We start from the raw sequence: 27,612 nt of genomic DNA on the forward strand, positions 1-27,612 counted from the left end.
ACAGGTATGCACCACTGAATCCAGTTGTATCTTTCTTTCTTTTTTTTTTTTTTTTAAGTTGTAGATGCACACAATATGATTATTTATTTTCATGTGGTAGTGAGAATTAAACCCAGTGCTCACATTTGCTAGGCAAGTGATCTACCATTGAGCTCAACCCCAGCCCCCAGCTGTATGTTAAAATTTCTAGATGGAGAGGAGCAATGCATGAAAGGGGGAATGTTAAAAGCAGAAACAACAGTGGGACCTGGGAATGTGGCTCAGTGGTAGAGGGAGTGTTTAGTCTGCAAAGAGGCCCTGAATTTGATTCCCAACACCAAAAAACAAAATTAAACAAAAACAAAAATGGTAGTATGACATGCCTGAAGCAAGGCATATGTGTTAGATAAGGAACATAACTTATAGATCCTGGGAAAACAACATTGTCGATATGAAAAATGTGATGATTGGCTTTTCTCTTTTACGATGTCTCAAAAATAATAAATGGCACAGGAAGCTAGAGATATTGGCCACTTTAGATATACAGAAGAGTTTTTCAGGGAACTTATTGTTTCTGACTAGCATATACTTGATATTGGATTGATATAGAATCTGAGAATAGATGTTCAGAAAATGTGAACTTCTGGGCTGGGGAGATAGCTCAGCTGGTAGAGTGCTTGCCTTGCAAGCACAAGGCCCTGAGTTCGATCCCCAGTACTGCAAAAAAAAAAAAAAAAAAGAAAGAAAAGAAAATAAAATGTGAACTTCTTTGAAAGCAGTACAATTGAGGCACTACTGTGAAGCCTTTAAAGTGTAAAGAGAATACTAGGTTTTTAAAGGTTAACTTATTTGGTAAGTGTACTTTCATGTTAAAAGTACTGTTTCCAACATAACAAATGAAAAAAAAAATGCCTTGACTCCAGGTCCCCTTTGAATGAAATAAAATTATCTTATTTTTAATATGTTTAGGACACAGAGCATGGCATCTAATAATTCCGTCATTCTGGATGGACTGAAAAGAAGACAGAATTGTCTGCAGAACTTTGAAGGCACAAAGAGAAGTCAAGCACTCACATCCAGTTCCTTATTACAACTAACTCCAGTCATAAATGTTTAATTTTCTTTTGGAGAAAATTTTTTTTTGTAAAAATGTACAGAAGTATTCTATAGAATCAATTGAATATGTAAAATTCCTCTAAAACAAGTATATATGCTATTAACCTCATTACATATTTTCTTCTAATTTTTCTATTTTTTTTCCTTTTTTGATACTTTAAAGCAGATTTTAACAGATTAGGAATTTATTGGGAATATTTAGATTGCAATAAAAAAACATGGAATCATTAATCCTTTTCCCATTAAATGTCATTAATTTTCATTCATTGGTTTCTCAAATACACAGGATGCTAATTTACTATCCAGTAGTATTTTTTCTTTTTTCTTTTCAGTATTGGGGATTGTACACAGAGGATGCTCTACCACTGTGTTACATTCTCAGCCCTTTTAGTTTTCATTCTGAGACAGGGTTCTCACTAAGGTGACTGGCCTTGAACTTTGGATCCTCCTGCCTCAGCCTTCTGAGTAGCTGGCATCATAGGAGTACACTTCCATGCCTAGCTAGATGGTGTTTTCTCTAAAAGGTTTCTAAAAATTGCCAATTCCTTAAAACTTAAAGGTGATTCAATAATTGGAGAATTATTCTTTCTGATTCTCACAATCCAGAAGGTCCAAGTAAAGCTCAGCACTGTTGGGAGCTGCATGCAGGTTCTGTGGAAGTACAGAAGAGGGAGGTCAAACTTACTGCTCTGTTTAGCATCAGAGCACTCCCTCCTGACTGTTGGTTTTCAGTAGGCCCTGAAACCTATCATGGCATTCTAAGATTAACCATGGTTACAAGGACCTGCCCAAAGTACCTGCACAAATTACTAATAGGAGTAACCTAGCATGAGAACTTGTGGGGGAGGTATAGGCAGAGGCTTTTTTTTTTTTTTTGCTGTACTACAGATTTAACCCTGGGGAGTACTCTACTGAGTTACATCTGCAGCACCCCCACCCATTATTGTTGTTGTTTTTGGTACTGGGAAGTGAACCCAGCTTTACCATCCCCTGTCTTTTTTATTTGAAGACAAGTTATTGCTAAATTGCCAAGGCTGGCTTTGAATTTGTAATCCTCCTGTCTCAAGTGGAATTATAGGCATCCACCACCTCACCCCACTGTGTTAGGGAGACTTACAACAAGGAATCAGCACCAGTGAATGGAAGTTAGAAAGAATTCTACTTGGTATGAAGAACTTAACTATTAGACAAAACTCTCTGAAGTAGGTAGCTTTGTAAAATAATGAATTTTCTATTACTTAGGGTATTCAGCCAGAGGCTTGGTGATCTCTTTGCTGCTATGCTGCAGAGGGTTTTCACTATTTAGCTTAACATAATGGCTAACCTAGGTGATTGTGAAGAGTCTTTCATATCTAAGGTTTTATGCTTATGAAATCTGGTAAGGATCTTAAGAAATATTGAACTCATATAAAATTCCTGAGGATTGCTTCCAGTTCTCCATTTCTGCATCTACCTCTGCCAATTCTTGGGGAAAAAAAGGTTTTATCTTTGAGTTTTGGACTGAGACAAGTATCTTACAGAATGAGGAATCCAAAAGGAATCCTTTTGTGACTCTCCTAGGAATTAATGATATTCATTCAATTCTGCCACCGGATGTATTATGACACTCTCTAATTAGATGTATTAAGTGAAGCTGATTGTGAAAGCAATAAAGTTCCCTTCTCCTACAACATTCAAAATCTCAAATATTAAACATGGAAATATGTCCTATTAAGTTGTTTTGGAGATTAATCTTTAAATTAGGTAATTTTTTCTTAATAGTGTGTGTGTATGTGTGTGTGTGTATGTGTCTAAACGTTTATTCATTTTTAATCCAGTTGCAGTCTATTCTCTAATGAGAAAACTGGTCTGTGGAGGCAGCTTGATTATTTGAGCTTAGGAGTAAGACTCAAATTTGAGTCCCAATTCCAGTTTTTAGTAGATACATGATGAAGCAAGTTACCAACTTTCTCTGATTCAGTTTTTTTCATCTATAAAAGGGAGATTAGTAATGATATCTACCTGACAGGGTGATTATGAGGTTTGGGGATAATCTATCAAAAGTTTCTGATGTAGGAGGTGTCCAATACTTGTGTGTGGTTGTGTGTATATGTGTGTGTGTGTATACACTTTTTTTTTTTAAAGCACACTCTGGCAAGTTTTTGGTTGTTGTTTTTTGTTGTTGGCAAGATTTTGTTTTTGGCACTGAGGATTGAACCCAGAGGTGCTTTATCACTAATCCCTACCCCCAACCCTTTTTTTAATTTTAAGAGAGGGTCTCTCTAAGTTGCTTAGGACTTTGCTAAGTTGCTGAGGCTGGCTTTGACCTTGTGATTCTCCTGCTTCAACCTTGTGAGTTGCTGGGATTACAGGTGTGTATCATTGCGCCTAGCTGCAAGTATTATTATTAAAGAAAAAGTTTTGCATGGTTTTCTCTTCACCAGTCTGTTCTAGCATGCTATCACCTGGATCAATGTCAGCCAGTGTGCATACTCTAGTATTTTTTGCATGCTGTGTCCAATTCAATATTATTGCCATTGTAGTGATGGACACCAGTTTTGGTTAATGTAGCAGTACTCTATTTCAGATTTCCTCAAAACTGGGCAGTCAGCGAGGATGATCCATTTTGCTTTTCACTGTCTGGTCATCTTCAGAGTCTGCTTGTACCCCAGAACACACTTTCCACTTTTCTTTTTTCTTTTTCTTTTTTTAAAACCTTTTTAGTTGTTGATGGACCTTTATTTTATTCGTTTATTTATTGTGATGCTGAGAATCGAACCCAATACTTCACACATTTGAGGCAAGTGCTCTACCACTGAGCCACAACCCCAGCCCCTCCAATTTTCAAAACAAGCTGGAGCCTAGAATTCATCAAATCCAGAGAGCTTTTTTGTCTTCTTTGAGGCCATCATCTTTCTACTTTAGGTATGGGGCAGTTCCCAACCAAGAACAGCTACCAAGATAGCCTGGGAATAAGAAAGGAAACTATGTGTGTGGGTGTGTGCATTTAAATGTATTTCTGTAGTAATAAAACTTGCCTGAGAGAGAAATACATGACCCATTATACAGGTCCCCTGTTTTGGCAGGTTGTCTAGATCCTGTTATAGATTTACTTCCCAATGCTAGAAAAAAAAAAATGGGTATCAAAGACAAACTCAGGACTACTTTGCTAGACTCCCACTTATCTTTCTGCATTTTGAAACATTAGAATCCCTCTAGCTGAAGCAGCTTCCAAACATTTCTTGGGTAATGTTGCCCCCTTCTGGGGTAACTGATGTAACTGAAACTCTTTCTATAGCTTGATTCAGAACATCTACTAAGTGACTAATTTAAGAAACAGAATTCCCTCCAAAGGTCAAATATTTTAAAACTATAATGATTTGAATTAGGAGCTAAATTCATAAATATACATGTTCTAAATGTGCTCAAAGATGCCTCCTTTCCATTGTTTCAAAACCTTAAGCTCTTTACCTCGTTTCTATAGTACTATTTTTTATTAGCAGATCCTCCCAATTTCTTGCACTGTCAGAATCACTGTTCTCACTTTAATGACAGATTTTTAAAGTTGAGTTGGCCAAGGTTACATGGCTTGTAATGGGAGAGATATCCTCTTCCCTTCTTTTCTTTTTTTTTTTTTGGGGGGGTGCTGGGCATCCAACCCAGGGCCTTGTGCTTGCAAGGCAATCACTCAACCAACTGAACTATCTCCCCAGCCCCCCTCTCTTCCCTTATTTTCTGTGTGCTTCTCCTCAGTACTATCTGCATTCTTTCCCCAGTCTCTTGATCAGTTTGTAATTACTCCTTAAACTCTTTTCCTGTCATAGTATTTAAAAATGGTTACATTACTGTAGTCACAAAAGTTTGACATGCAGATGTAAAACATTATATTCAATGGCTCTTTTTACCTTCTACTTTCTAACTGTAGAATAAAAATTAAAATCTCACCCTGTAGGTTTGTTTTGTGATGCAGGATATCTAACCAAGGGCTTTGAGCATGCTAGGCAAGCATTCTACCACTGAGATACACCCCCCAACCCTAGCCCTGTAGTTTTGAAAATAACCAGAGAGAAGCAAGTTTAGAATTAGTCATCTTGTTTTAGATCTTAAAGGCCACAGAGTATAATAAGCTAAGGCCAAAGGCATGGAAAATCTTTATAGAACTTTGAACAGAGAGCAACGGATAAAACACTGAAACTCTTTAAATTTTTTACAAAACAAATTGTATCAGTGACTCTGGTAAGATATATGGAAAATAAACATGTTCTAATAATAAGATTGTATTTTGGAGCAAGGCACTATGGTACATGCAAGTAGTTCTAGCTACCAGGGAGGCTGAGCCAGGATTGCTTGAGCCCAGGAGTTCATGATTATATTTTGAATTATTATGAGTTTTAATTATTCACCCATAGTATGCCTCCCCTTGTTTCCAGATCTCATCATTAGACATAAATTTTTGAGGTTTTTTAAAAATGGAAAAAATAGCTCTCCGCTTCCAAGCTTTCTAGTTGGTTGGCGCAAGACAATATCCGCTGAGAACATACGTTATGTCACCCACATTTTTTACAGCTATGCCACTCCTTGGTCAAGTTACTCATACATAGCTTTACATTGAACTTTTCCACTTCTACCTGGCACACATTAGGTAGTCAGAGAAAATTTAGGGATTAGAAAGGGCTTGTGAGTATTGTGGCAGAAGGTCATTCTGGAACATACTATTAATTGCTTGAACAGGGAGAACAGAAAATACTTTTTTCCAGACTGCTGTAATGAGCTCTGAAATACAAATGAGTGCCTAGAGTCCTGAGGAGCTAAAACTTTATTTCATATTTAATACCTTTGACCACAAGATATTAACATTTGTTCCTTTTATCCCATCTAACGTGGTTAGCCACATGTACTTCACATTTCTATGCACATCATACCCTGTTGTAGGGCTACAAAAACTACTACATTAGGATTGGCAGTGGGAGTGAGGGATTGGGAGAAAAGAATGTAGAAAAGTACAAATCTAGAAATACAACTAATCTCATAACTTAGGGAGAACCAAGATGCATTTTCCACCAACATTAACTGAATACTCCTTGTGTTCATAGTATTGAATCCGTAAGGTTAAACATGTTAGCCCTTGACTTCAGGCCAATCTATAATTACACATAAGGCCTGAAGAAATCAATTCGAATTTGAGGTTCCAGTTGTTACTCAGGACCAACCCTAAATTCCACATATAATTTTGCTAAGGCTCAAATTTCACGCTCCTGTTAAAAGGCGTGTGTTAAGACACTGTCAAGTGATTTGTGAGGTTGCCTTGTATCTACCTCAGTTTGTTTTCTTGTTCCCCACGCAGGAATACAATAGAGGGGTTGAAGAGATCATGAAGAGAAAAGATTCTGAGAAGAAAGCCAGGAGCTAGCTGATATAAGAAAAGGTGACATGCTAAGTCAGTTACTTTTTATATTGATAAAAGTTTTCAGTTGTATAAGATTGTGATTCAAGGGTAGTTAATTTCCATCAGTAAAACTAAATGTTTTTCATTGTAAATAAATACTCTGTCAATGACATTTAGACTTGTTAACCCCAGCAGAAACTGTTAGGTTTCTTTGGGGTTTCCTATTCATTCAACGATGTGTGAAATAAAGAGCTTTCAGGTTGGTGTGGCAGAGAAAGCACTGATCTTGGATTCAAGGAATACGTCCTCTAGTTCTGACTGTGCCACTAACTGATTGTGTGACTTCAGGCAAGTAAATTCCTTTCTCGGGTGGGTTTAGTTTCCTCTCCAGGCAAATGCGAAGCGTCAGACGCACTAACGTGAAGCAAGGACGAAATCGGTGACTAAAACCTGAGACTGCAGGGACGGATATCCGTCGGGCCTCACCTTCACCTCTGGCCCACACCAGACCCCAGGAAGCCCCTCTGCAATAACGCCCGGCCCCAGCCCTCGCCTGAAGCCGTTGGACGTTAACGCCTCCCCCCGCAGTAGGCTGGGGGGGGGGGGGAGACTGCAGCTTCCGGCGGCGAATGGTGAGGCGGCGCGTGGCGCTCATCACCCACCTCGGCGCAGGCCTGACCGTGCGCCAGCCCGCCGCGCGCATCAGCCCTTCTCCTTCGCAGTTGAGGGGCGTCCTAACCCTAGCGGTGCATGCTGGGAAGCCCTGAAGAGCCACTATGGTCCAGAGGAACCTCTGTGGGGGAGGGGCCAGAAACCGAATCATTTATGCTAATCAGTGAGCTCGTCCTTTATGGAGATTGGCCAGGTTTTTACTCTAGAAGCCAATCACTTCACAATAGGGTGGGCCGGTGGGACCTCTCACATTGGGTGAGAGCTTGGGGCGGATGGGAAGAGTTTAAACTGGGAGTATCCGGGATGATTTTCTTCCCCGCCGTGCTGTGCGTGTCCCGGAAGTGACGCGCGGCCCTGGCCGGGCGGCCGCCCTGCCCCCGCTTCCTTTCACGCTGTCGCTGCCCGGAGGTGGTAGTGGCCACTGTGCCCTGAGGAAGCTGGCGGCGGCCAGTAATGCCTGGGAAACTCCTCTGGGGGGACATTATGGAGCTGGAAGCACCCTTGGAAGAGTCCGAGAGCCAGAAGAAGGAGAGGCAAAAGGTGCGCTAAGGATGGGCCGCGCCTCCTTATGGGTTACGCCGGCTTGGGTGGGGAGGGGAACTGTCCCTAATGATGGCCTGTCAGGACCCAGTTCGAGCATCCTACGGCTTCGCCTCGCGCGGTGTAGGCCTTCTGAGGTCGCTCGGGGGCCGTTGCCAGTGTCACACTCTCAGCCTGGAGGAGGACGGCCCGTGGTCCTTCAGCTCTTCCCGCTGCGTCTGCATCTCTCCCAAGAGATAGGCAGACTCAAGCTCCCTCCCATCACCGCGGAATCTGTTCTTTCTCTTTTCTTCCTAAAGCAGTGAAGCCTGTCACTTGGTTCTTCTAGACTGTCTTAGAAGATGATTAAGAAAAATGATTGCCTTGAGTTTGTGTTTTGCTTCTTTGTCACCCTGTCCTGTATGCAAGAATCTTGAGGAAAACGATCTGAGGTTTTCAGATCTCTATAACTAGTTTATAGAAAATTTAAGAAATATTGTCACAGCCAGCGTTGCCACGATTTGGCTGTGGTGGAGATCGTGTGGGTATTTTCATTCAATCCACAGGTATCTATTGAGCCTAATTTATACTAGACTCTGCTGAGTACCAAGGAGTTTAAATTAATTGTGAGCAATAGTTTCTGCTCTTGAGTTATGAGAGACCCCCCCCCCCATCCAAAGAAAAAAAGAAAAATCTTGAAACAATTGAGCATTGCAAGGTGCTGAAAAATGCACAGGTACTGGAGACGTTTAACCTGGAGAAAGCAGAGCTGAGGAGGATAAGGTAGCAGTATTCGATGTCTGGGTTTGGATGAAATAAGGTTTATTCCGTATAGCTCAGGAAAGCAGAAAGTACCCCTCCAACTTGTCGTTAAGGTAAACTTGCCATTCCAACCAACTAGTTTTTCTTTTATTGTGGTGAAATATACAAAACTGAAAATTTACATTTTAACCATTTTGAGGTATGTAGTTCTGTGGCTTTAAATACATTTACATTGTTCTGCAGCTGTCCCCACCATACATCTTCAAAATTTTTTTCATCTTCCCAAACTGAGGCTCTGCCCTTTAAACACTTAACTCCTCATTCCTTTCTCTTCCCAGCTCCAGCCACCACCATTCTACTTTTTGTGTCTATGACTTGACTGCCGTATGTACCTAGAATTGACTATACATGGAATCCCCAAACAGTTACTTTAAATTTGGCTCCTGTTGAAACTTATTTTCCCTTTTTCATTCAGATGCTCTGTTGAGGTCTAGTTTATGTCTTTTTTAATCACTCCAGCATACAGTGATTTCTTTCCTTTTTTTAAAAAAAATTTTTAGTTGTAGATGGATACAGTACCTTTAATTAATTAATTGATTAATTTTTGGTACTGGGAATTGACCTCAGGGGCACTGAGCCACATCCCCAGCCCTGTTTTGTATTTTATTTAGAGACAGAGTCTCACTGAGTTGCTTAGTGCCTTGCTTTTGCTGAGGCTGGCTTTGAACTTTCCATCTTTTTTTTTTTTTTTTTTTTTTTTTTTTGTGGTGCTGGGGATTGAACCCAAGGCCTTGTGCTTGTGAGGCAAGCACTCTACCAACTGAACTATGTCCCCAGCCCCAGAACTTTCCATCTTCCTGTCTCAGCCTCCCCATCTGCCGCACCTGGCTTATTTATTTTTTTGTGATGCTGAGGACCAAACCCAGTGCCTCACACATGCTAGGCAAGTGCTTTACCACTGAGCCACAACCCCAGCCTTTCATTCGCTTTTGAAGTCTTGTTCCAATACTATCTTTATCATGCAAGTGGCATTTTATTATGCACTCCCTTGTGAAATTCATTTTTCCTCAGTGTATCTTTTCTAAATGTTTCCCAAATATTCTTGAGGAAAATGGCCATATCTTCGTCTTTCTTAACATTTCATTATATTCTTGTATGTTGGTAAATTTCACATTGTGTGTCCTCTAGAAATACTTGTTGATTGCACTTTATGAAGATAAACTAGAGATTTGGAAATGAATTGGAATACCAACTAATGGAGCATTAGGCTAGTTTTGGCATTGAGATGAAGATAACCTTGGTTTGGTTTACATTGAGGTATGGAGCTGAGTTGTAGGTTTTTAAAACTGGAATGCAGGTAAGGAATAGTCAATAAGAAGTGTGTGTCAAAGTCATGAAAATGGCATAGAAGTGTACATGGACAACAGAGATTTAAGGAGTTTGCACAGAAGTAGAAGGGAGAGGAACCAGAAGATGTGACAAAAGTAAGACAATAAGAAGGGCATACATCCCAGGGACTCCGAAGGGTGAGGCAGGAGGATAGCAAGTTCAAAACCAGCCTAGCAACTTAGAGAGGCCCTCAGCAACTTAGCGAAACCCTGTCTCAAAATAAAGCTTAAAGGACTGGGGATGTGACTCAATGGTTAAGCACCCGTGGGTTCAATTCCTGGTACTAAAAAAATAAATAAATAAATAAAGCCATACAGAATGTAATGGAAATCAAGGAAATTGAAATTATCATTTTGGGTCTGAAGTGGACTATTGTGTTTTATCATTTGGGATGTTCCTGGGCTTAGACTTAAAAGTCTCAATTTGCCTTGTTCCATCTTCTCTCTGCCCTGCAGGCCCCAGGAGCAATTCAAACCCTAGGGCTGACTCTATAAATAATTTTGTTTTTCAGTAGAACTTAATGGAATGAATGGTGAGATGTGAGTTAGTGCAGTTAACCAAAGAGCAAATGATGTAACTGCAAAGCGTTTTCACACGTATTATGTTACTCGGGTTTCACAACATTTTTATGGATGAGAAAATTGTATGCTAGAGCACTATAAAATTGTATAAGTCATGGTGAAATTTTGGTGCTGCTGTTTTTGTTATCACTGATCTCTACGCCTGATTTATTTTGAATATCCGACCAAGTAATTTTGGAGAAGATCTAAATTTCTAAGTCATTTCTTATGGTCTGCAAGTATTAAAACACTTACCACCAGTTTGGCTTTAAAAAAAAATTGTTTTTTTTAGTTGTTGATGGATCTTTATTTTATTGATGATTCTTTTTTTTTTTTTTTTTTTAACCAGGGATTGAACCCAGGGATATTTAACCACTGAGCCACATCCCCAACCCTTTTTTGTATTTTATTTAGAGACAGGGTTTCACTGAGTTGCTTAGTGCCTCACTAAGTTGCTGAGGCTGGCTTTGAACTCAAGATTCTCCTGCCTCAACCTCCCAAGCTGCTGGGATTACAGGTGTGTGCCACAGTGCTGGGCTCTTTATGACCTTTATTTTATTCATTTATTTATGTGCCTCACACATGGTAGGCAAGCGCTCTACCACTGAGCTGCAAACCCAGCCCCACCATTTTGGCATTTTAAAATTGAAGGTGCAAGCTGGGCATGTTGGCACGTGTCTGTAATCCTAGTGGCTCTGGAAGCTGAGGCAGGAGGATTGTAAGTTCAAAGCCAACCTAGGCAACTTAGCAAGAATCTGTCTCAAAAAAAAAAAAATTAAAAGAATTGGGAATGTGGCTCAGTGGTTTAGTGCCCGTGGATTCAATCCCTGGTACAAAAAAACAAAACAAAAAACATACAAAAAACGGAAGGTGCAGAATTGTGCCTTTTTGTGTTGTTGGTTTCTTATGTTTTGTTATCTAGATGATTTTTTAAAAATTTCCTGGGTTATTGTCCTTCCATGGAATATAGCAATTGGAATTTTATATAAATTATGTAGTTTTGTTTTTCCTTGACCTGTTAATTATTAAAGTTAGGGAGGAAGCATGATGTGAAAAGAGCATAGGTTTTCAAGTCAGACAGGGCTAGATTCAATTTCTAGCACTTCCACCTACAGGAAATCCCACATGGGAATCTTTGGCAAGTACTTAACCTCTAAGAACTTCTGTTTCCCCATCTGTAAAATGACAAAGGTAATACAGGTTCACTATCCCTTATCCTAAATCCCTGGAGCTAGGTATTTTATAATTTAGAATTCTGGGGGTTTATAGGATAACACCCCAGCAGGGTTTGGGACCTGCAGCATATAATCAAACACCTTAATATTAAATATGAATAATCATATATGGGGAGATAAATAAAAACTATAAATAGCCTCACATTAGTTCTGGTCAAGTCTTGCTATCAAATGAGTTCAAAGCAGGTAAGGTTTTGACTCCAAATAAGTTACAAAAAAACTTTCGGTTTTCAGAGCTTTATGGATATCGGAATTTCGGATAAGGGATTATGGACCTGTACTTCCCTCATAGGGTTGTTATGAAGATTTAAACAAGATAAGCCGAAAACACATTACACAATGCTGGGTAGGTACTCAATAAATATTAATTATTTTCTCTTGGAGATATTAGAAGTTTTTATTTGTATTTTAATTTATAATTTTGAGTGTCTCATTTGTTTCCTAAGAAGGAGCTATTTTAATTTTGCTAAAATTTTATGTTGGGATTAGAAATGGAATAGAGGCTGAGCCTGGAGAATGCAGGAGATGGAATGACAATTACAGTAACAGGTAAGGCTTAGAGCTTGAATTACTAAACAGTCTGGATTTCTATCATGTAGGTTTTCATCATAACTATAGATTGAGCTTAAGTGGTTGGGGAGTCATGTGGTAACTTCTCTAGAATTCTAAAAGGTCACCTGTGACCTACTTGTCACTGTTTTTTTGTCTATAGAGTGATAGGAGGAAGTCCAGGCACCATCATGACTCGGATGAGAAAACAGAAACAAAAGAAAATGGTGTTACAGATGACCTGGATGATGCTCCCAAGCCCAAAAAAGCTAAAATGAAAGAGAAGCTAAATGGAGACACTGAAGAAGGATTTAACAGACTTTCAGATGAATTTTCTACATCTCATAAGTCAAGAAGAAAAGATCTTCCAAACGGAGATATTGATGAATATGAAAAAAAATCAAAGCGAGTATCATCCTTAGAAAGTTCTACTCATAAATCAAGTGATAATAAATTAGAGGAGGTATGGATACTTTTTATTCTGTATTTGACAGAATCCCTGAAATACAGACCCATTTCATGTTTTAGACTAAGAAGAATTGATTCTTTATTTCTTGCTTAGTACTCTCTCATCCAAATGAGATAGTCTGTACAGCTGAAATCTGAACCCCTTTTCCTTTGGCCTTTGTTTCATTCATTGTATTGTCATTTTTGGAGGATGGAAGTGGAGGAATGCTCAAACTTAAATTTTTTCTGTACATGTTGGTTCCTAAACAGTTTTTCCAAATTATTGATGGTCACCTACTTATTTCTTATGTTCTTTCAGTCCCTACCAGTACTGGAGAATTGACTTCTGATTTCTGTAACAAGATACAGAAGGCTTTTTGACTTTGTGTATTTTAACTTCTGCTTTTTGTGCTTCTGAAACAGTAGCAACTTTAGATGATCTTTATGTTTTACTGTCCCTTGGTGTTAAAGTCATTTGCATTTTTTAAATATATTACTTTAGTTGTTGATGGACCTTTATTTATTTTTATTTTTTGTGTTGCTGGGGTTTGAACCCAGGGCCTTGTACATGTGAGGCAAGCACTCTACCAACTGAGCTCTATCCCCAGCCCATGGACCTTTATTTTTATTTATTAACATGCAGTGCTGAGAATCAAACTCAGTGCCTCACACATGCTAGGCAAGTGCTCTGCCTATGAGCTATGACCCCAGCCCCAGTCATTTGCATTTTTGAAACTAGAATGAAACATAAAAATGATCTGAAAAAATCTGTTCCTCTGGCTATTATGTTTTGGGGAAGTATAATAAACATGGTTAGTATAGAATCTACATTCTTGAACTTGCTGTTTTTGTCAATACCTATTAAAGTAGTTATTTTCTTGGGCAGAAATTGTTAAAAAGTGCCTTACAGTTTTCCTCTACGGAGTTCAAAGGCTTATCTAGGTGTTATAAATTGTAAGTTACTTAGAACCTCAGAATGAAACAACTTTGATATTCTTGCTTTTTTTTTTTTTTTTCCAGTGCTGGAGATTGAACCCAGGTCCTTGTACTTGCGAGGCAAGCACTTCACCTGCTGAGCTATATCCCCAGGCCCGATAGTCTTGCTTTTTGATAATTTTTAAAATTTGACAATAGCTGATAATATTTAATCCAGATACATTTGAACTTTTTTTTTTTTTTTTTTTTTTTTTTTTTTTATCCCTGTGCTGGAGATCAAACCCAGGGGTATGCACTGAGCTTAATTTAACCTATAAACCTTGGGTGCTTTGGGGAAAAGATGTTGGTTGACTCCTTGTTTTTACTATAAGGTGTTTTTAATTTGTGAATTTGCTAATTTAGTAAGGCTCCACAAATCTATATTGGTAGTAGTGGAATGTACAGATTGCTTTTTGCTGTATTTTTGTTGTTGTTGTTGTTGTTGTTGTAGATGGACATAATATCTTTATTTTCTGTATTTATTTTTATGTGGTGTTGAGTGCCTCACACATGCTAGGCAAGCACTCTACTACTGAGCTACAACTCTAGCCCTTGGTTTGTTTTTTTTTTTTTTTTTTTTTGTTTTGTTTTTGGTCCATAGGATTGAACCCAGGAGCAGTTAACCACTGAGCCATATCCCCAGCCCTTTTATATTTTTTATTTTGAGGCAGAGTTTTGCTGTGTTGCTTAGAGCTCTGCTAAATTGGTGAGGCTTTGAACTTGAGATCTCCTGCCTCAGCTTCCTGAGTTGCTGGGATTACAGGGATGCACCCCTGCTTCCAGCTCTGTTGGGGTTTTGCTTGGATTTGCTCTGCATTATAATAAGTTTTAACTGTCTATTGTTTCTGTTTAGATCATAGATTTCATGAGTTCTGCTTTTAGGAATTTATCCTAAGGAGGTAATTTGAGGTGTCCAGAGCTGTATGAAAAAGTACTCTTATCACAGGGATATATAGATATTAGGGAAAGATTTAAATATTATAAATGTCTGCTAGTAGGCAATTGGTTTAATAAAATATGCTATGCTTATGGAATACAATACAGCTATCCCAAGGGTATATGAGAATGTTAGAAAGGTAATTCATTTTTTTTTTTTTTTTTTTTGGGTAGTTCATTTTGTTGAAAAGATAAAAAGCAGATTATAAAACAGTATATAAATTATGATATTGCTTTTATTTTAAAAACTTATATGTGCATAGACTAAAGGTTGGAACGTGTTTCAAATGTAGTTTTAACTGGGTTATAGATAATTTAAAAATTTATGTTTGCACTTTCTAAAATTTCTACAATGAAAATACATAACTTGTAATTTTTTTCTTTTAATCTTAAAAAGAGGACAGTATTGAGGTTTATGTAAATGGTTTACAATTTGAATTTGATATTGTCTTTTATCTGGTTCTTAATTTGATAACTGCTATTGTGTATGGTTCTATAACTACTTTCTTTAAACATACAAATAATCAAATTTATTGGATCTTTGTTCTGTATACCTTTTGGTAGATAAGAGTTTTTGATAGATGTTAAATGATAATGTTTTGCTGACCTATATTCGTGTTAAAGAAATTCTTAAGCTTATACAACTTTTCCCTGAATTAGTGACCTAAAAGGGAAAAAAATGTTTTTTAAAGCCATAGAACAAATTAACTACTTTTGGAAAAAGTTTTAATTTCCCCATTATGTAATTTTTAAATTTTATCTTAGTTATAGACTTGTGTTAATTTTCATGGTTAATATTATCTGTATCTGTGAGTATGGTTTAGATTATTAAGTGACAATAAATGTATTAGTCAAATGGAAATACATTTTGATTTATGTAGTAGACATTTCTAAAGGGAGCCTTATGGGTTGAATTAAACATTTAAGATGTTTTATTGGGAAAATGAATTAAGTTAGCTTGCCATCTAAGGGGATTTTTTTAAAAAATATTTTTTAGTCATAAATGGACACAATACCTTTTTTTTTTCCTATTTATTTATTTTTATGTGGTGCTGAGGATTGAACCCAGTGCTTTACAAGTGCTAGGCAAGCACTGTACCACTGAGCCATATCTCCAACCCTAAAGGGATACTTTTTTTTTTTTTTTTATTGTAAACAATGGGATACATGTTGTTTCTCTGTAAAGGGATACTTTTGAAATGAAAAGAATATCCTACAAATTTTTCTTTTAAGTTAGTCTATATACAGTTTTTGCAAGTACTAACTGAAGTTAATTAGGTAGCTTGTTAAGTAAAATGGTAAATGAGTAAAAGTTGAACAAAACTATATTATTAAAAATATATATATATTATTTAGAACTTTCATTTCCTTTTGACAGACCCTAACACGTGAACAGAAAGAAGGAGCCTTCTCTAATTTCTCTATTTCTGAAGAAACTATAAAGCTTCTAAAAGGTACTATGAATTTTAATGGGTATGCAGCTGGAATCTATGACTGGATTTTATAAAACTCTTGTGCCTTTTTAATCAAGAGAATATAAAAAAGAAATAGCTCTTTTTTAAATTGCAGTTATCTCTACATCATTCTTTCCAGTATTGTGATAGTTTTTTTTTTTGATCAGTATCTATTTTTTTTACTTGTTCTTTTTATATATACATGACAATATATTTTTACCTATTTATGCAAACATGAGGTATATCTTATTCTAATTGGGATCGCAGTCTTGTGGTTGTTGTGATCTGTTTTTAACTTTTATTGTTACATGTATCTGTCAGAAGATTGTTAGTTCAGACTAAATTTTTTATAACTTCTGTTTGGTGTAGGAATAACCATAGATATTACTTGATAGTGTAGCTTTAGGCAGACACGAGAAAGCAGGATTGTCATTTTTAAATGAATATATTTTTTTCCTAGTCTTAAAGAAATATTTTGGAAATCTCATTTTACAGGTCGAGGGGTAACATATCTCTTTCCTATTCAAGTTAAAACCTTTGGTCCTGTATATGAAGGAAAAGATTTAATTGCACAAGCCCGGACAGGAACAGGAAAGACATTCTCTTTTGCCATACCCTTGATTGAAAGACTCCAAAGAAATCAAGAAACAATTAAAAAAAGCCGCTCACCAAAGGTAATGGTTGTAAGGGAGGAAAAGCACTAAACATTACTCAATGACAAGGGACAGAGGTTATACTTGTTTTTTTTTTCTCCTGGTATTAGAGATCGAACCCCAGACCTCATGTATGCTAAGCTCACACTCTTCTATGGAGCTACACCCCCAGTCCTGAAAGAGCATATTAGTCTTAAATGCAAGTACCTTTGAGAGAAAAGTAAGCCCTGTGACATAAAGTAGAAATTTGGGTTTTAAAGTAAAAACTTGTTCATTTTAACTTAAAGAAAATTCAAGCAAAGCTAAAGTGTAATAGTTATTGCATATGAATGTAATGTATATGGATCCATAGGCATCTTTGATAATTTTGTGTATTGTAAAGCCAAAATATCTTATTTTAGGAATACTTACACATAGTGTATTTAGTGACTCTGTTCATTGCTTTTTTTCAGTCCTGACTTTTGCTTTCAAACAATGAATTTTCTAAAGAGGCATTCATTTATTTGGTCATCCCATAACTGTTCAACATTATTTACTTCACTGGTTGACTTTTTGTGAAGAATATTATAGGAATGGAACAGCTAGTTGGTGTGGTGGCACATACCTGTAATCCCAGCTATTGGGAGGCTTAGGCAAGAGAATCTCAAGTTTGAGGCCAACCTGGACAAGTTACCAAGACCCTATCTCAAAATTATAAAAGGGTTAGGGATGTAACTCAGTGGTAGAGTGCTTGGTTAGAATATATTGGACGTTGGGTTCAATCCCCAGAATGACCAAAACAAACAAACAAACAAAAGAGGTATTGCTAGTTTCTTTATTATTGGGTACTGAAGATCTGTCTTAGTTTATAAATAGTAAAATCAACTAGTAAAATTTTAGCTTGAAGTTTGATCCTTTAAGAACCTGTGTGTACTTCAGACAGAGCACTAATCTCCAAAGTTTATAAAGAACTTAAAAAACTTTACACCCAAAATACAAAGAACCCAATCAATAATTGGGCTAAGGAACTGGGCAGACACTTCACAGAAGAAGATATATACAACAAATATATGAAAAAGTGCTCATCATCCCTAGTAATTAGAGAAATGCAAATTAAAACCACCCTAAGATTTCGTCTAACTCCAATAGAATGGCTGTTATCAAGAACACAAACAATAATAAGTGTGGGCATGGATGTGGGGGAAAAAGGCACACTCATGTGTTGCTGGTGGAGTTGCAAATTTGTGCAGCCACTCTGGAAAGCAGTGTGGAGATTCCTCAGAAAACTTGGAATGAACCCACCATTTGACCCAGCTATCCCACTCCTCGGTTTATACCCAAAGGACTTAAAATCAGCATACTATGGTGATGCAGCCACATCAATGCTCATAGCAGCTCAATTCACAATAGCTAGATTGTGGAACTAACCAAGATGCCCTTCAACTGATGAATGGATAAATAAACTGTGGTATGTATGCACAATGGAATATTACTCAGTCATAAAGAAGAATAAAATTATGGCATTTGCTGGTAAATGGATGAAGTTGGAAAATATCATGTTAAGTGAAATAGACCAAGCCCAAAAAACCAAAGCCCCCGAATGTTTTCTCTGATAAGTAGATGACAATATATAACAAGGTGGGGTGATGGGGGGAAGAGAAGAAGAAAGGAGCTTTGGATGGTATAGAGGAAAAAGGGTTGGGAAGGGGTGGGGAACAGAAAAATAGTAGAATGAAACAGTATTACCCTATGTATATTTATGATTACATGAATGATATGAATGTACATTGTGTTCAATCATAGAAATGAAAAGCTGTACCCCATTTGTGTACAATGAATCAAAATGCAGTCTGTAAAAATAAAAAAAATTAATTAAAAAAAGAACCTGTGTGTACTTTAAAAAAGTGGAGAAGAAAAAAATCAGCATTATAATTTGAATATGTATATGACTAAAAGTAGTTTGTTCTTTCAAAGACTCCTAAGTGGTATTACAGTATAAAAGCAAATTCACATTTATATTAATAGAATTAAGAAGTCAAATTGGTGACTCAGTGGTACTTGCCTAGCATGTGTGAGGCACCGGATTTGATTCTCAGCACTACATATAAATAAATGAAATAAAGATCCATTGACAACTAAAAAAAAAAAAGTCATAATGGTCTTGGATCAGCCCAAATCAGGTTGGCTGTATTTGACTTATAGGATGACTCTTTTTCAGGGAGTTCTGTTTCATGTTTAAGTTAGGAAGCACTACAAGTAGTAGAAATAGGAAGCAATCCCAACACTACCTTAAAAAACTCGTGTTAGAGGTTACTGGAGATCTTGTGCAAGACTTAATGAGACTTAGGTTCTTTGGTTATAAAATTGGGATAATAGTGCCACCTCCTAGGATTTTCATGAGAATCAAAATGAGATATTTCATGTTAAGCACTAGTGTCTGGCATGTGGTAAACATTCATTTGTTTAACAAATACTATTTGAGTATCTATTGTATATTAAACATCGTTTGAAATCCAAGGAATACAGCAACCCATCTGACAAAAATCTGTCTCATGGAGTTTACATTTTAGTAGATGAGATAGACAATCAGCAAATATGTAAAACATAAATGTCTCAAGTGATATAAGTGCTAAAAAGAGGGTCATGATTATATAAAAAGATGTTTAAGAACCTCACTGAAAGTGAATTGAGGAGACTTGACAAAAGTCAATATTTACTCAAAATAGTAAATATTTTATTTTTATGACTATAAAGTGATTGGTCTTGTGCTATTTGTGTTGTCTTTTAAAATTTTTTTATTTTTGAATAGTGCTAGGGATTGAACTCAGGACCTCATGCAGGCTAGGGTACTCTGTCTTTAAATACTTACGATAGTAATGTTGAGATTCCTACTTTAAAAAGTGTGGGGGGCTTTTAGTTTGCATTTACATGTTTTTAGAAGAGTATCTTTTGTTTTTGAAATCTCTTACTCAGGTACTTGTTTTGGCTCCCACAAGGGAACTGGCAAATCAAGTAGCCAAAGACTTTAAAGATATAACTAGGAAACTCAGTGTGGCATGTTTTTATGGTGGAACATCATATCAAAGCCAAAGTGAGTACATATGCATGTTAATAGTGCAAAGACGCATTTGCTACTTAAATGTAAAGAATAATGTGAAGGCATATGTTTGATTTTTACATATTACTGGCATTTTTCTCCTCTCACAGTTAATCATATTCGAAATGGTATTGACATCTTGGTTGGGACTCCTGGTCGTATCAAAGACCATTTGCAGAGCGGCCGTTTGGATCTTTCTAAACTGCGCCATGTTGTGCTTGATGAAGTGGATCAAATGTTAGATTTAGGTTTTGCTGAACAAGTTGAAGATATTATCCACGAATCCTACAAAACTGGTATATCCTAATTCATAGTAACCACATTAACAATTCTTTGATCTTAAAAGCTTATGAATTTTATAATTTTTTATTACATTGTCCCCTGGTGTTCTAACAAAACTAAAGTTATTCAGTATCTATACTTTTCCTGAAAAAACAGAAAGTACAATAGCATACTTTATTATCTTAGCTTTCTATGTCTTCTTTCATATATTATTTTTATAGTCATTAGATTTACTAACTCATTTTACTGATTTCTTTGTTCATTGTTTTTTCTTGATTTCTCACTTTTCTTCTGAGTTGAATTTTCTTGCTATTATCCCCAGTTTTAAAAGGTGAAAGTTTCAATAGTTGCAATGCAGTCTGTATGTTAAAAACTCTCCCCCCAGTTTTGAATTTTTCATTACTTCTTTGAAGCCTGTGGTGATTTTTAAAAGTTGGCTACATCATGGGGTATTAAGAAAACATTTGAATTCTTTTTGTTTATTTAAGATTCTGAAGACAATCCTCAGACTTTACTTTTTTCTGCAACTTGCCCACAGTGGGTATACAAAGTTGCAAAAAAATACATGAAATCCAGATATGAACAGGTTGACCTTGTTGGAAAAATGACTCAAAAGGCTGCAACTACTGTGGAAGTAAGTGATTTTCCAGCATGATAGATGTTAGCTTTTAGTTGGTATTTACTTTTGAAATTTGTTAAAGCTTAACTCAAGTTTTGGGGACCCATTCACGCCTAAACTGTCTTTTCTACCCTTAGTTAATAAGATACATAAGTATTTTAATAGTCTGAAACTGAGGAACAGAATAGAATAAATAGGGGGAAAGAGTTTGTGAATAATGAAGTTTCTAATAGAAGATGTACAAGCAGCCATAGAGACTGTATTTAGAATATGACAGAGAATGTGATTCATATTGACTAGAAAAGAATAGTGCTGGACTGGGGATATAGCTCAGTTGGCAAAGTGCTTACCTTGCATGCAAAGGCCCTGGGTTCAATCCTCAGCATAACCAAAAAAAAAAAAAAAAAAAAAAAAGAAGAAGAAAGAAAAAAAGAATAGTGCTGAGATAATTTGTTAGATTAGTTCAGGGGCTGGGATTATAGCTCAGTGGTGGGCGCTTACCTGGCATGTATGAGGCACTGAGTTCAATTCTCAGCACCACATATAAATAAATGAAAAAAATAAAGGCCCATCAACAACTAAAAATATATAGAAAAATAATTTTTAAAAAATACTAGTTGAATAAAGTCAAATCTTCACCTCATACCCTATACCAAAAGAAATTTCAGAAAAATTTTTAAAAATTAAGCTGTAGTAAAACTTTTCTTTTTTCTTTTCCTTTTCCCCCCTGATACTGGGGATTGAACCTAAGGGCCCTTTCCATTGAGCTAAGTCCTCAGCCCTTTATTTTTTATCGTGATACAGGGTCTTGCTAAGTTGTCTAGGCTGGCCTTGAAATTAAAGTCCTCAACCTCCTAAGTAGCCTACCAGCATGTGTCACCATACCCAGCTCTATTTGTAAAGGAAAAGTAAGGGTATTTAAAAAAAAAAAAAAAAAAGTAAAAAACCTGTAGTCATTTTCATACTAAGGGGGAAAAAAAAAAACTTTTATTTTTTTCTTTCTTCCTTCGTTGTTTTTATTTGAGCTGGATATTGAACCCGGAGCTCTGTGCATGCAAGCATGCTCTCTACCACTGAACTACAACCTACAACCCTAACTCCATCTTATTTTTGATTAATTTCAAATTGCAGAAATCAGTATACTTCCCCATAAGTATTTTAGCATGCATATCTTTAACTAAAGCATAGTATTTGCAGTATTAAAAAATTGAGGTAAAATTCAATAACTAAAACTATAAACTTTTTGGATGAAGGTGAGTACACAGTCCTTGGCTTTGTTACAGGTTTGTCTCAAACTTGTAATCCTTCTGCTTCAACCTCCCAAATAGCTGGGATTATTTATACATGTGCCATTGCACTCAATTTAAAACTATAAATATTTTAAAATGTATAATTCAGTGTCATCTAGTACATTTATGATGTACAACCATCACTTCTGTACAGTTCCAAAACATTTTCATCACGCACCCCAAAGGTAACCCCATAACTATTAAAGAGTAATTCCCCATTGTTTTCTTTTTCCAGTTCCTGGCAACCACCAGTCTTCTTTCTGTCTCTATGGATATGCCTGTTCTGAATATTTCCTATAAATGTAATTATACATTATGTAATTTTTATATTTCATTTCTTTCCCTTAACATGTTTTTGAGCTTCTTCCATATAATATTTATATTTTTTTAGACAAGATTTATGTGTAATGAAATGAGCATACAGTTGCTTAGTTTTGACAAATTTATACATGTATAATCCATATCTTTTTTTGAGTGTGTGTATGTAAACCAAGATATCAAATATTGCCAGCTGCAGCGGCGCATGCTGGTAATCCCAGCAATTTGGGAGGCTGAAGTAGGAGATTTACAAGTTTGAGACCAACTTCTATGACTTAGCAATACCCTATATCAAAAAATAAAAAGGACAGGAAGATGTGGCTCAGTAGTATAGTGCCTCTGAGTTCAATCCCTAGTACCAAAACTAAACAAAACAAAAGGTATTTTCATCATAGAAAGTCCTTTCCTAGTCCTCCCCCAGTCCAGAGACAATCACTGTTCTGATTTTTTCCACCATTGATTAGTTTTGCCTATTGTAAAATTTCATATAAATGGACTCATACTGTATATATGCTTTTCCTATAGACTTCACATTCACTCAGCATATTATTTAAGATTCATCTATATTTTTGTGTTATTAGTAGTTGGTTCCTTTTAATTGCTATGTAGTATTCTGTTTGAATATACTAAATTTGTTTATCCTTTCACCTATTGATGGCCATTTGTTTGTTTTTAAATGGGGTTGAGGAGAGTCTCTGTCTTACAGTCTCCCAGGAAGGCCATTTGTTGATCAGGTAGAAAAAATGTACAAGAGAATTCTTTTTCAACAATTTTGATGAAACAGATATTTCACCTTGTCTTTCCTCAAAGCATTTGGCTATCCAGTGTCATTGGTCTCAGAGACCAGCAGTTATTGGAGATGTCCTTCAAGTCTATAGTGGGTCTGAAGGGAGGGCTATTATCTTCTGTGAGACCAAGAAGAATGTAACTGAAATGGCAATGAATCCACACATAAAACAGGTAAGTCTTTTTAAATGCTTTTTCTAATTGAGATGATGGGATGAATCACTGAGCAAAATTCGTATTGTCAGCTGGATGCAGTGGTGCATTCCTGTAATCCCAGCAACTCAGGAGGCTGAGACAGGAGGATTTAAAGTTCAAGGCCAGCCTCAGCAACTTAGTGAGTCCTTGTCTCAAAGTAAAATAAGAGGGCTGGTGATGTAACTCAATGGCAAAGTACCCCTGGGTTCAACCCCAGATACCAAAAATAAAACAAACAAAATTATTTATATATCATCTTCTGTGGATCAAACTTGATAGTCATTCTCAGAATTGTTTCTAATTTAGAAAGAAGTTGTATCCAGCCTCTTACAGCCTGTTAAGTATCTTGAAAGGTACTTTGACATTTCTTCATAATTATGAACATAAAGAATGTATTCCGCTGGACGTGGTGGCACATGGTCAGTAATCCCAGTGACTCAGGAGGCTGAGGCAGGAGGATTGTGAGTTCAAAGCCAGCCTCAGCAACTGTGAGGCACTAAGAAACTCAGTGAGACCCTGTCTTCAAATAAAATACAAACTAGGGCTGGGGATGTGGCTCAGTGGTCAAGTGCCCATGAGTTCAATCCCTTGTACATACCCCCACCAAAAAAAAAAAAAAAAAAAAAAAAAGATAATGTTTTAGATTATAAGAGCAAATGACAAATATTTAGTGAATAAATAAGTTAAAAATTAATCCTATTAATCATCCAGCTTTATTATCTCATTTCATCTATATGCTCACTTATTTCCTTCTCCAGGTTGTTTTTATGTAAGCTCTAGATATTATTACATCCATAAATATATGGTAACTATATCTAAAAAGGATTAGCACAGTGAGTTGGAAGGCTGACACAAAAGGATAGAAAGTTCAAGACGCTGTCTCAAAATATAAAAAGGGATGGGGATGTATTTCAATGGCAAAGCCCACACTGGATTCAATCTCCAGTACTGGGAGGAAAAAAAGAATTAAAAAATCAAACCAAAAAAAAACCCAAAACCAGGCTTAGGGTGTAGCTTAGTATTAGAGCATTTGCCTAGCTGTGGGAGACCTTGGGTTGACATACACACACACACACAAAAAAAAAAACCCAACAAAAACAGACCCCACAATACTGTTATTATTAACAAAATTAACAGTAATTAATACTTTCAAATAACAATTGGGTTTAAATTTTCAACTGTCCTATGAATGCTTCTTTTATTGTTTTCTTGAATCCAGATCCAAATAAGATTCTTACATTATATTATTTTATTAAAGCATGTTTAGTATATGAATTTCACCTGTATCTATTCTTTCTTAATAGTTTTTGTTGTTGATGAAAGCCAGTTTCCAGAAGTCTGGAATACCGCTTCCCTATGATGTCATTTAACTTGTTTCTCTGTTTTCTATACTTTCTCAAGCTTTAGGTTTTTAAATTAGAGCGTAGGTACTTCACAGGTTGTGTACTTCAAGCAGAAGATATATGATTTCTACTTTTATTTTCGTGATGCTAACATCCATCAGTACTCAGTGTGATCATTCTTTATGTCAATATCTCTCTAGTCTTTTTTGTTATATATAGCTTGGTACTTAGTTAATTCCTGAGAAAGGTCTTAAGGAAAAATATTGCTCGTTGATAATAACTTGTTTGTGACTTTATACCTGAAAATTATTTTGACTGGTCATGAAATTCTTGGTTCATATTTTCTTTTCTTTAGTATTTTAAAATGTTATTCCATTATTTTGGAATAATACATTGCCATAAAAATTCACTTGCCAATCTGATTTTTTTAAAAGTGATTTTCCTTTAAAAATTAATACTTTTGCTGGGTGCAGTGGCACAGTATGTAATCCCAGGGACTCTTGAGGCTGAGGCAGGAGGATGCCAAGTGCAGAACTAGCCTCAACAATTTAGCGAGGCCCTAAGCAACTTGGTGAGACCCTGTTTCAAAAATAAAAATATAAATGGTCTAGGGATGTAGCTTAGTGGTAATGTACCCCTGCGTTCAATTCCCAGTAAACTCCCACTTCCCCAATCCCCACCCCACACCCACCCTCACATACACACACACACACACACACACACACAGAACAAATCAGTAGTTTTGCTTGCCGAATTAGCCAGTGCTTGTGGTTTCAGCCAGCTACTCAGAAGGCTGACGTTGGAGAATTGCTTGAGCCCAGGAATTTGAAGTCATCCTGGGCAACATTGCCAGACCCTTCCTATCTCAAGAAACAAAATCAGTCAGTGCTGTGACACATGCCTGAAATCCTATGGGCTCAGGAGGCTGAGGCAGGAGGATTGTAAGTGTAAAGCCAGGCTCAGCAACTTAGAAGCCCTAAGCAAGTTAGTGAGACCCTGTCTCAAAAAATAAAAAGGGCTGGGGATGTGGGTCAGTGGTTAAGTACCCCTAGGTTCAATCCCTGATACACACACACACACACACACACACACACACACACAAACCCAAAACATAGCTTTAGTAGTTTTGTTTTTTTCTTTTTAAGTTTTTGAGACAGGGTCTAGCTAATTTGCAGGCTGACCTGGAACTTGCAATCCTCCTGTGGGAATATTATTTTGCTTCCCCTATCTCCATCCCTAATTACTTTTTTTTTTGGAGGTGGGTACCAGGGATCGAACTCAGGGACACTCGACCTCTGAGCCATATCCCCAGCCTAATTCTGTATTTTATTCGAAGACAGGCTCTCACTGAGTTGCTTAGGGCTTTACTAAGTTGCTGAGGCTGGCTTTGAACTTGTGATCCTTCTGTCTCAGCCTCCCAAGCTGCAGGATTACAGGTGTGAGCTACTACGCCAGGCCCTAATTACTTTTTATTTATTTTTATTTTTTTTTTATTTTTGTCGTTGTTGATGGACCTTATTTTATTTATTTATATGCGGTGCTCAGAATCAAACCCAGTGCCTCACACATGCTAATAAGCAAGCGCTCTACCACTGAGCTACATCCCCAGCCCCCTAATTACTTTCTATGGGATTTGACTGGGACCTTTACTATTGCTCATTTTTAGATGAAATTTATCTTTCTGAACTTTAAATGGGAAGGCATGGGTCAGAATAGTTTTCTGTCTTTCAGGTTTAGAACTTCTGTTTTTTGTTTTTGTTTTTTGTAGATGGACCCAGTACCTTATTTTACTTATTTTTATGTGGTACTGAGGATTGAACCCAGGGCCTCATGTGAGTGAGGCAAGCGCACCATCACTGAGCCCCAGCCCCAGCCCTCCTATTGTTTTTGATAGTGTTTAAAAATATGGACGATAGATATCTCAATAAAGCTGTTTTAATAAAAAAGGTCTCCCCTTTTCTGAGCCCCAACATGTCCTTCTTCACTTTTATCTGGATCTTTTCTTTGCTCCTGTTTTTCTTGTCTTCCTTAGTTTGGATTCTAGGCCCAATATTTTCTCCTCTGTGTGGGACTTGGTTCTAGAAAGGGAACTTTGACTTATTAGTGTTCATGCAGGGCTGGGCACCAGGGCTGCTCTAGCTCCTACAGACCTTACCTCTGGTGCGTTGGCACCCTCCCAATGTCAGGGACTATTCGTAACAATTTGCTTGAGAATATGCTTGTTCTTAGGTCTAGTAAATCCCCTGCCCTCCCATACATACTGGTTTTTCCCCTATTCATTCTGAAAAATTACAGGAATGCCTTGTCACTTAGTTTTGTCATAGATATTATTTATGGACTTTTAATTTTCATATCCTAGTTGCTATTCGATTTCATGTAAGAACTGGAGATTGAAATACTGTGCTGTCACCATCTTCTACAATATCATTTTTATTAATTGTATAGCATTAGTTGTCATGTTTAAAATGTCTAAACAGATGGATGCTAAATAGTGAAAATGTTGAAAGTAGTTGATTTACCTTTCCTGTCATTGCTTTAGGACCTTCATAGTAGCTGCCCCTAGAAGTCAGTGCTTTTGAAGGAGGAATTGTCTTGCCAAAAGGACCAGCAACAATACCCCCTTAGTGACAATAATCAGTTTTTTTGGTTAGGAATATGGAATTTTTCCTCTACATGATGACTGCTGTTTAGGCAAAAAGTAGTAGTAGCATCTCATTATGAGGAATATGAGATTTTATGGACTAACTAGGGAGTCTAAATGGTTAGTTTATTAGGTATTTACTTATTTTGGGATGTTAAAACTTGAACCCAGGGGTCTGACATGCTCCGCATGCATGAGCTATACCCCTATACCTCGTTTCTCTATTTTTGAATTTTTACTTCATTTATTTTTTTCCTAAAGGTCAAGTTTTACTTGGTTTTCTCAGTAAAATGTCTTATAAATTCTCAACAATTTCTTTCTCTCTTTTACATACATGCATATACTTTTTTTGAAAATAATTTATTCAAAACTTGGAGACCTGCCTGTGTGGTAGTGCATACCTTTAAACGCAGCAGCTTGGAAGACTGAAGCAGGAGGATCACAAGTTTGAG

General features: G+C 36.8%; 2 protein-coding genes and 1 pseudogene across 4 annotated transcripts in view; 2 read left to right on the top strand and 1 right to left on the bottom strand.

The window, feature by feature from the left end:
* Nucleotides 1-2,767, top strand: part of Stox1 (storkhead box 1) — a 59,881-nt gene extending 57,114 nt beyond the window's left edge. The window contains exon 4 of the mRNA XM_047553288.1: nucleotides 949-2,767. Coding sequence (XP_047409244.1) covers nucleotides 949-1,096 — 148 coding nt within the window. The 3' untranslated portion in view covers nucleotides 1,097-2,767. The remainder of the gene's footprint in view (nucleotides 1-948) is intronic.
* A 695-nt stretch (nucleotides 2,768-3,462) lies between these two features.
* On the bottom strand, nucleotides 3,463-3,986 carry LOC124985721 (60S ribosomal protein L30-like; annotated as a pseudogene).
* A 3,436-nt stretch (nucleotides 3,987-7,422) lies between these two features.
* Ddx50 (DExD-box helicase 50) overlaps nucleotides 7,423-27,612 on the top strand; it is a 36,175-nt gene continuing 15,985 nt past the window's right edge. Inside the window, exons 1-10 of one of the 3 annotated variants that reach the window (XM_047554096.1) lie at nucleotides 7,426-7,672; nucleotides 11,832-11,943; nucleotides 12,087-12,146; nucleotides 12,310-12,609; nucleotides 15,883-15,958; nucleotides 16,454-16,632; nucleotides 19,564-19,681; nucleotides 19,798-19,983; nucleotides 20,458-20,603; nucleotides 23,006-23,155. In XM_047554096.1, coding sequence (XP_047410052.1) covers nucleotides 12,421-12,609; nucleotides 15,883-15,958; nucleotides 16,454-16,632; nucleotides 19,564-19,681; nucleotides 19,798-19,983; nucleotides 20,458-20,603; nucleotides 23,006-23,155 — 1,044 coding nt within the window. In that variant the 5' untranslated portion in view covers nucleotides 7,426-7,672; nucleotides 11,832-11,943; nucleotides 12,087-12,146; nucleotides 12,310-12,420. Of the gene's footprint in view, nucleotides 7,673-11,831; nucleotides 11,944-12,086; nucleotides 12,147-12,309; nucleotides 12,610-15,882; nucleotides 15,959-16,453; nucleotides 16,633-19,563; nucleotides 19,682-19,797; nucleotides 19,984-20,457; nucleotides 20,604-23,005; nucleotides 23,156-27,612 lie in introns of all 3 variants that reach the window. The other 2 variants (XM_047554095.1, XM_047554094.1) reach the window with 2 other exon arrangements.

Source organism: Sciurus carolinensis, chromosome 5 (genome assembly GCF_902686445.1).
Source record: "Sciurus carolinensis chromosome 5, mSciCar1.2, whole genome shotgun sequence".
Classification (NCBI taxonomy): Eukaryota; Metazoa; Chordata; class Mammalia; order Rodentia; family Sciuridae; genus Sciurus; species Sciurus carolinensis.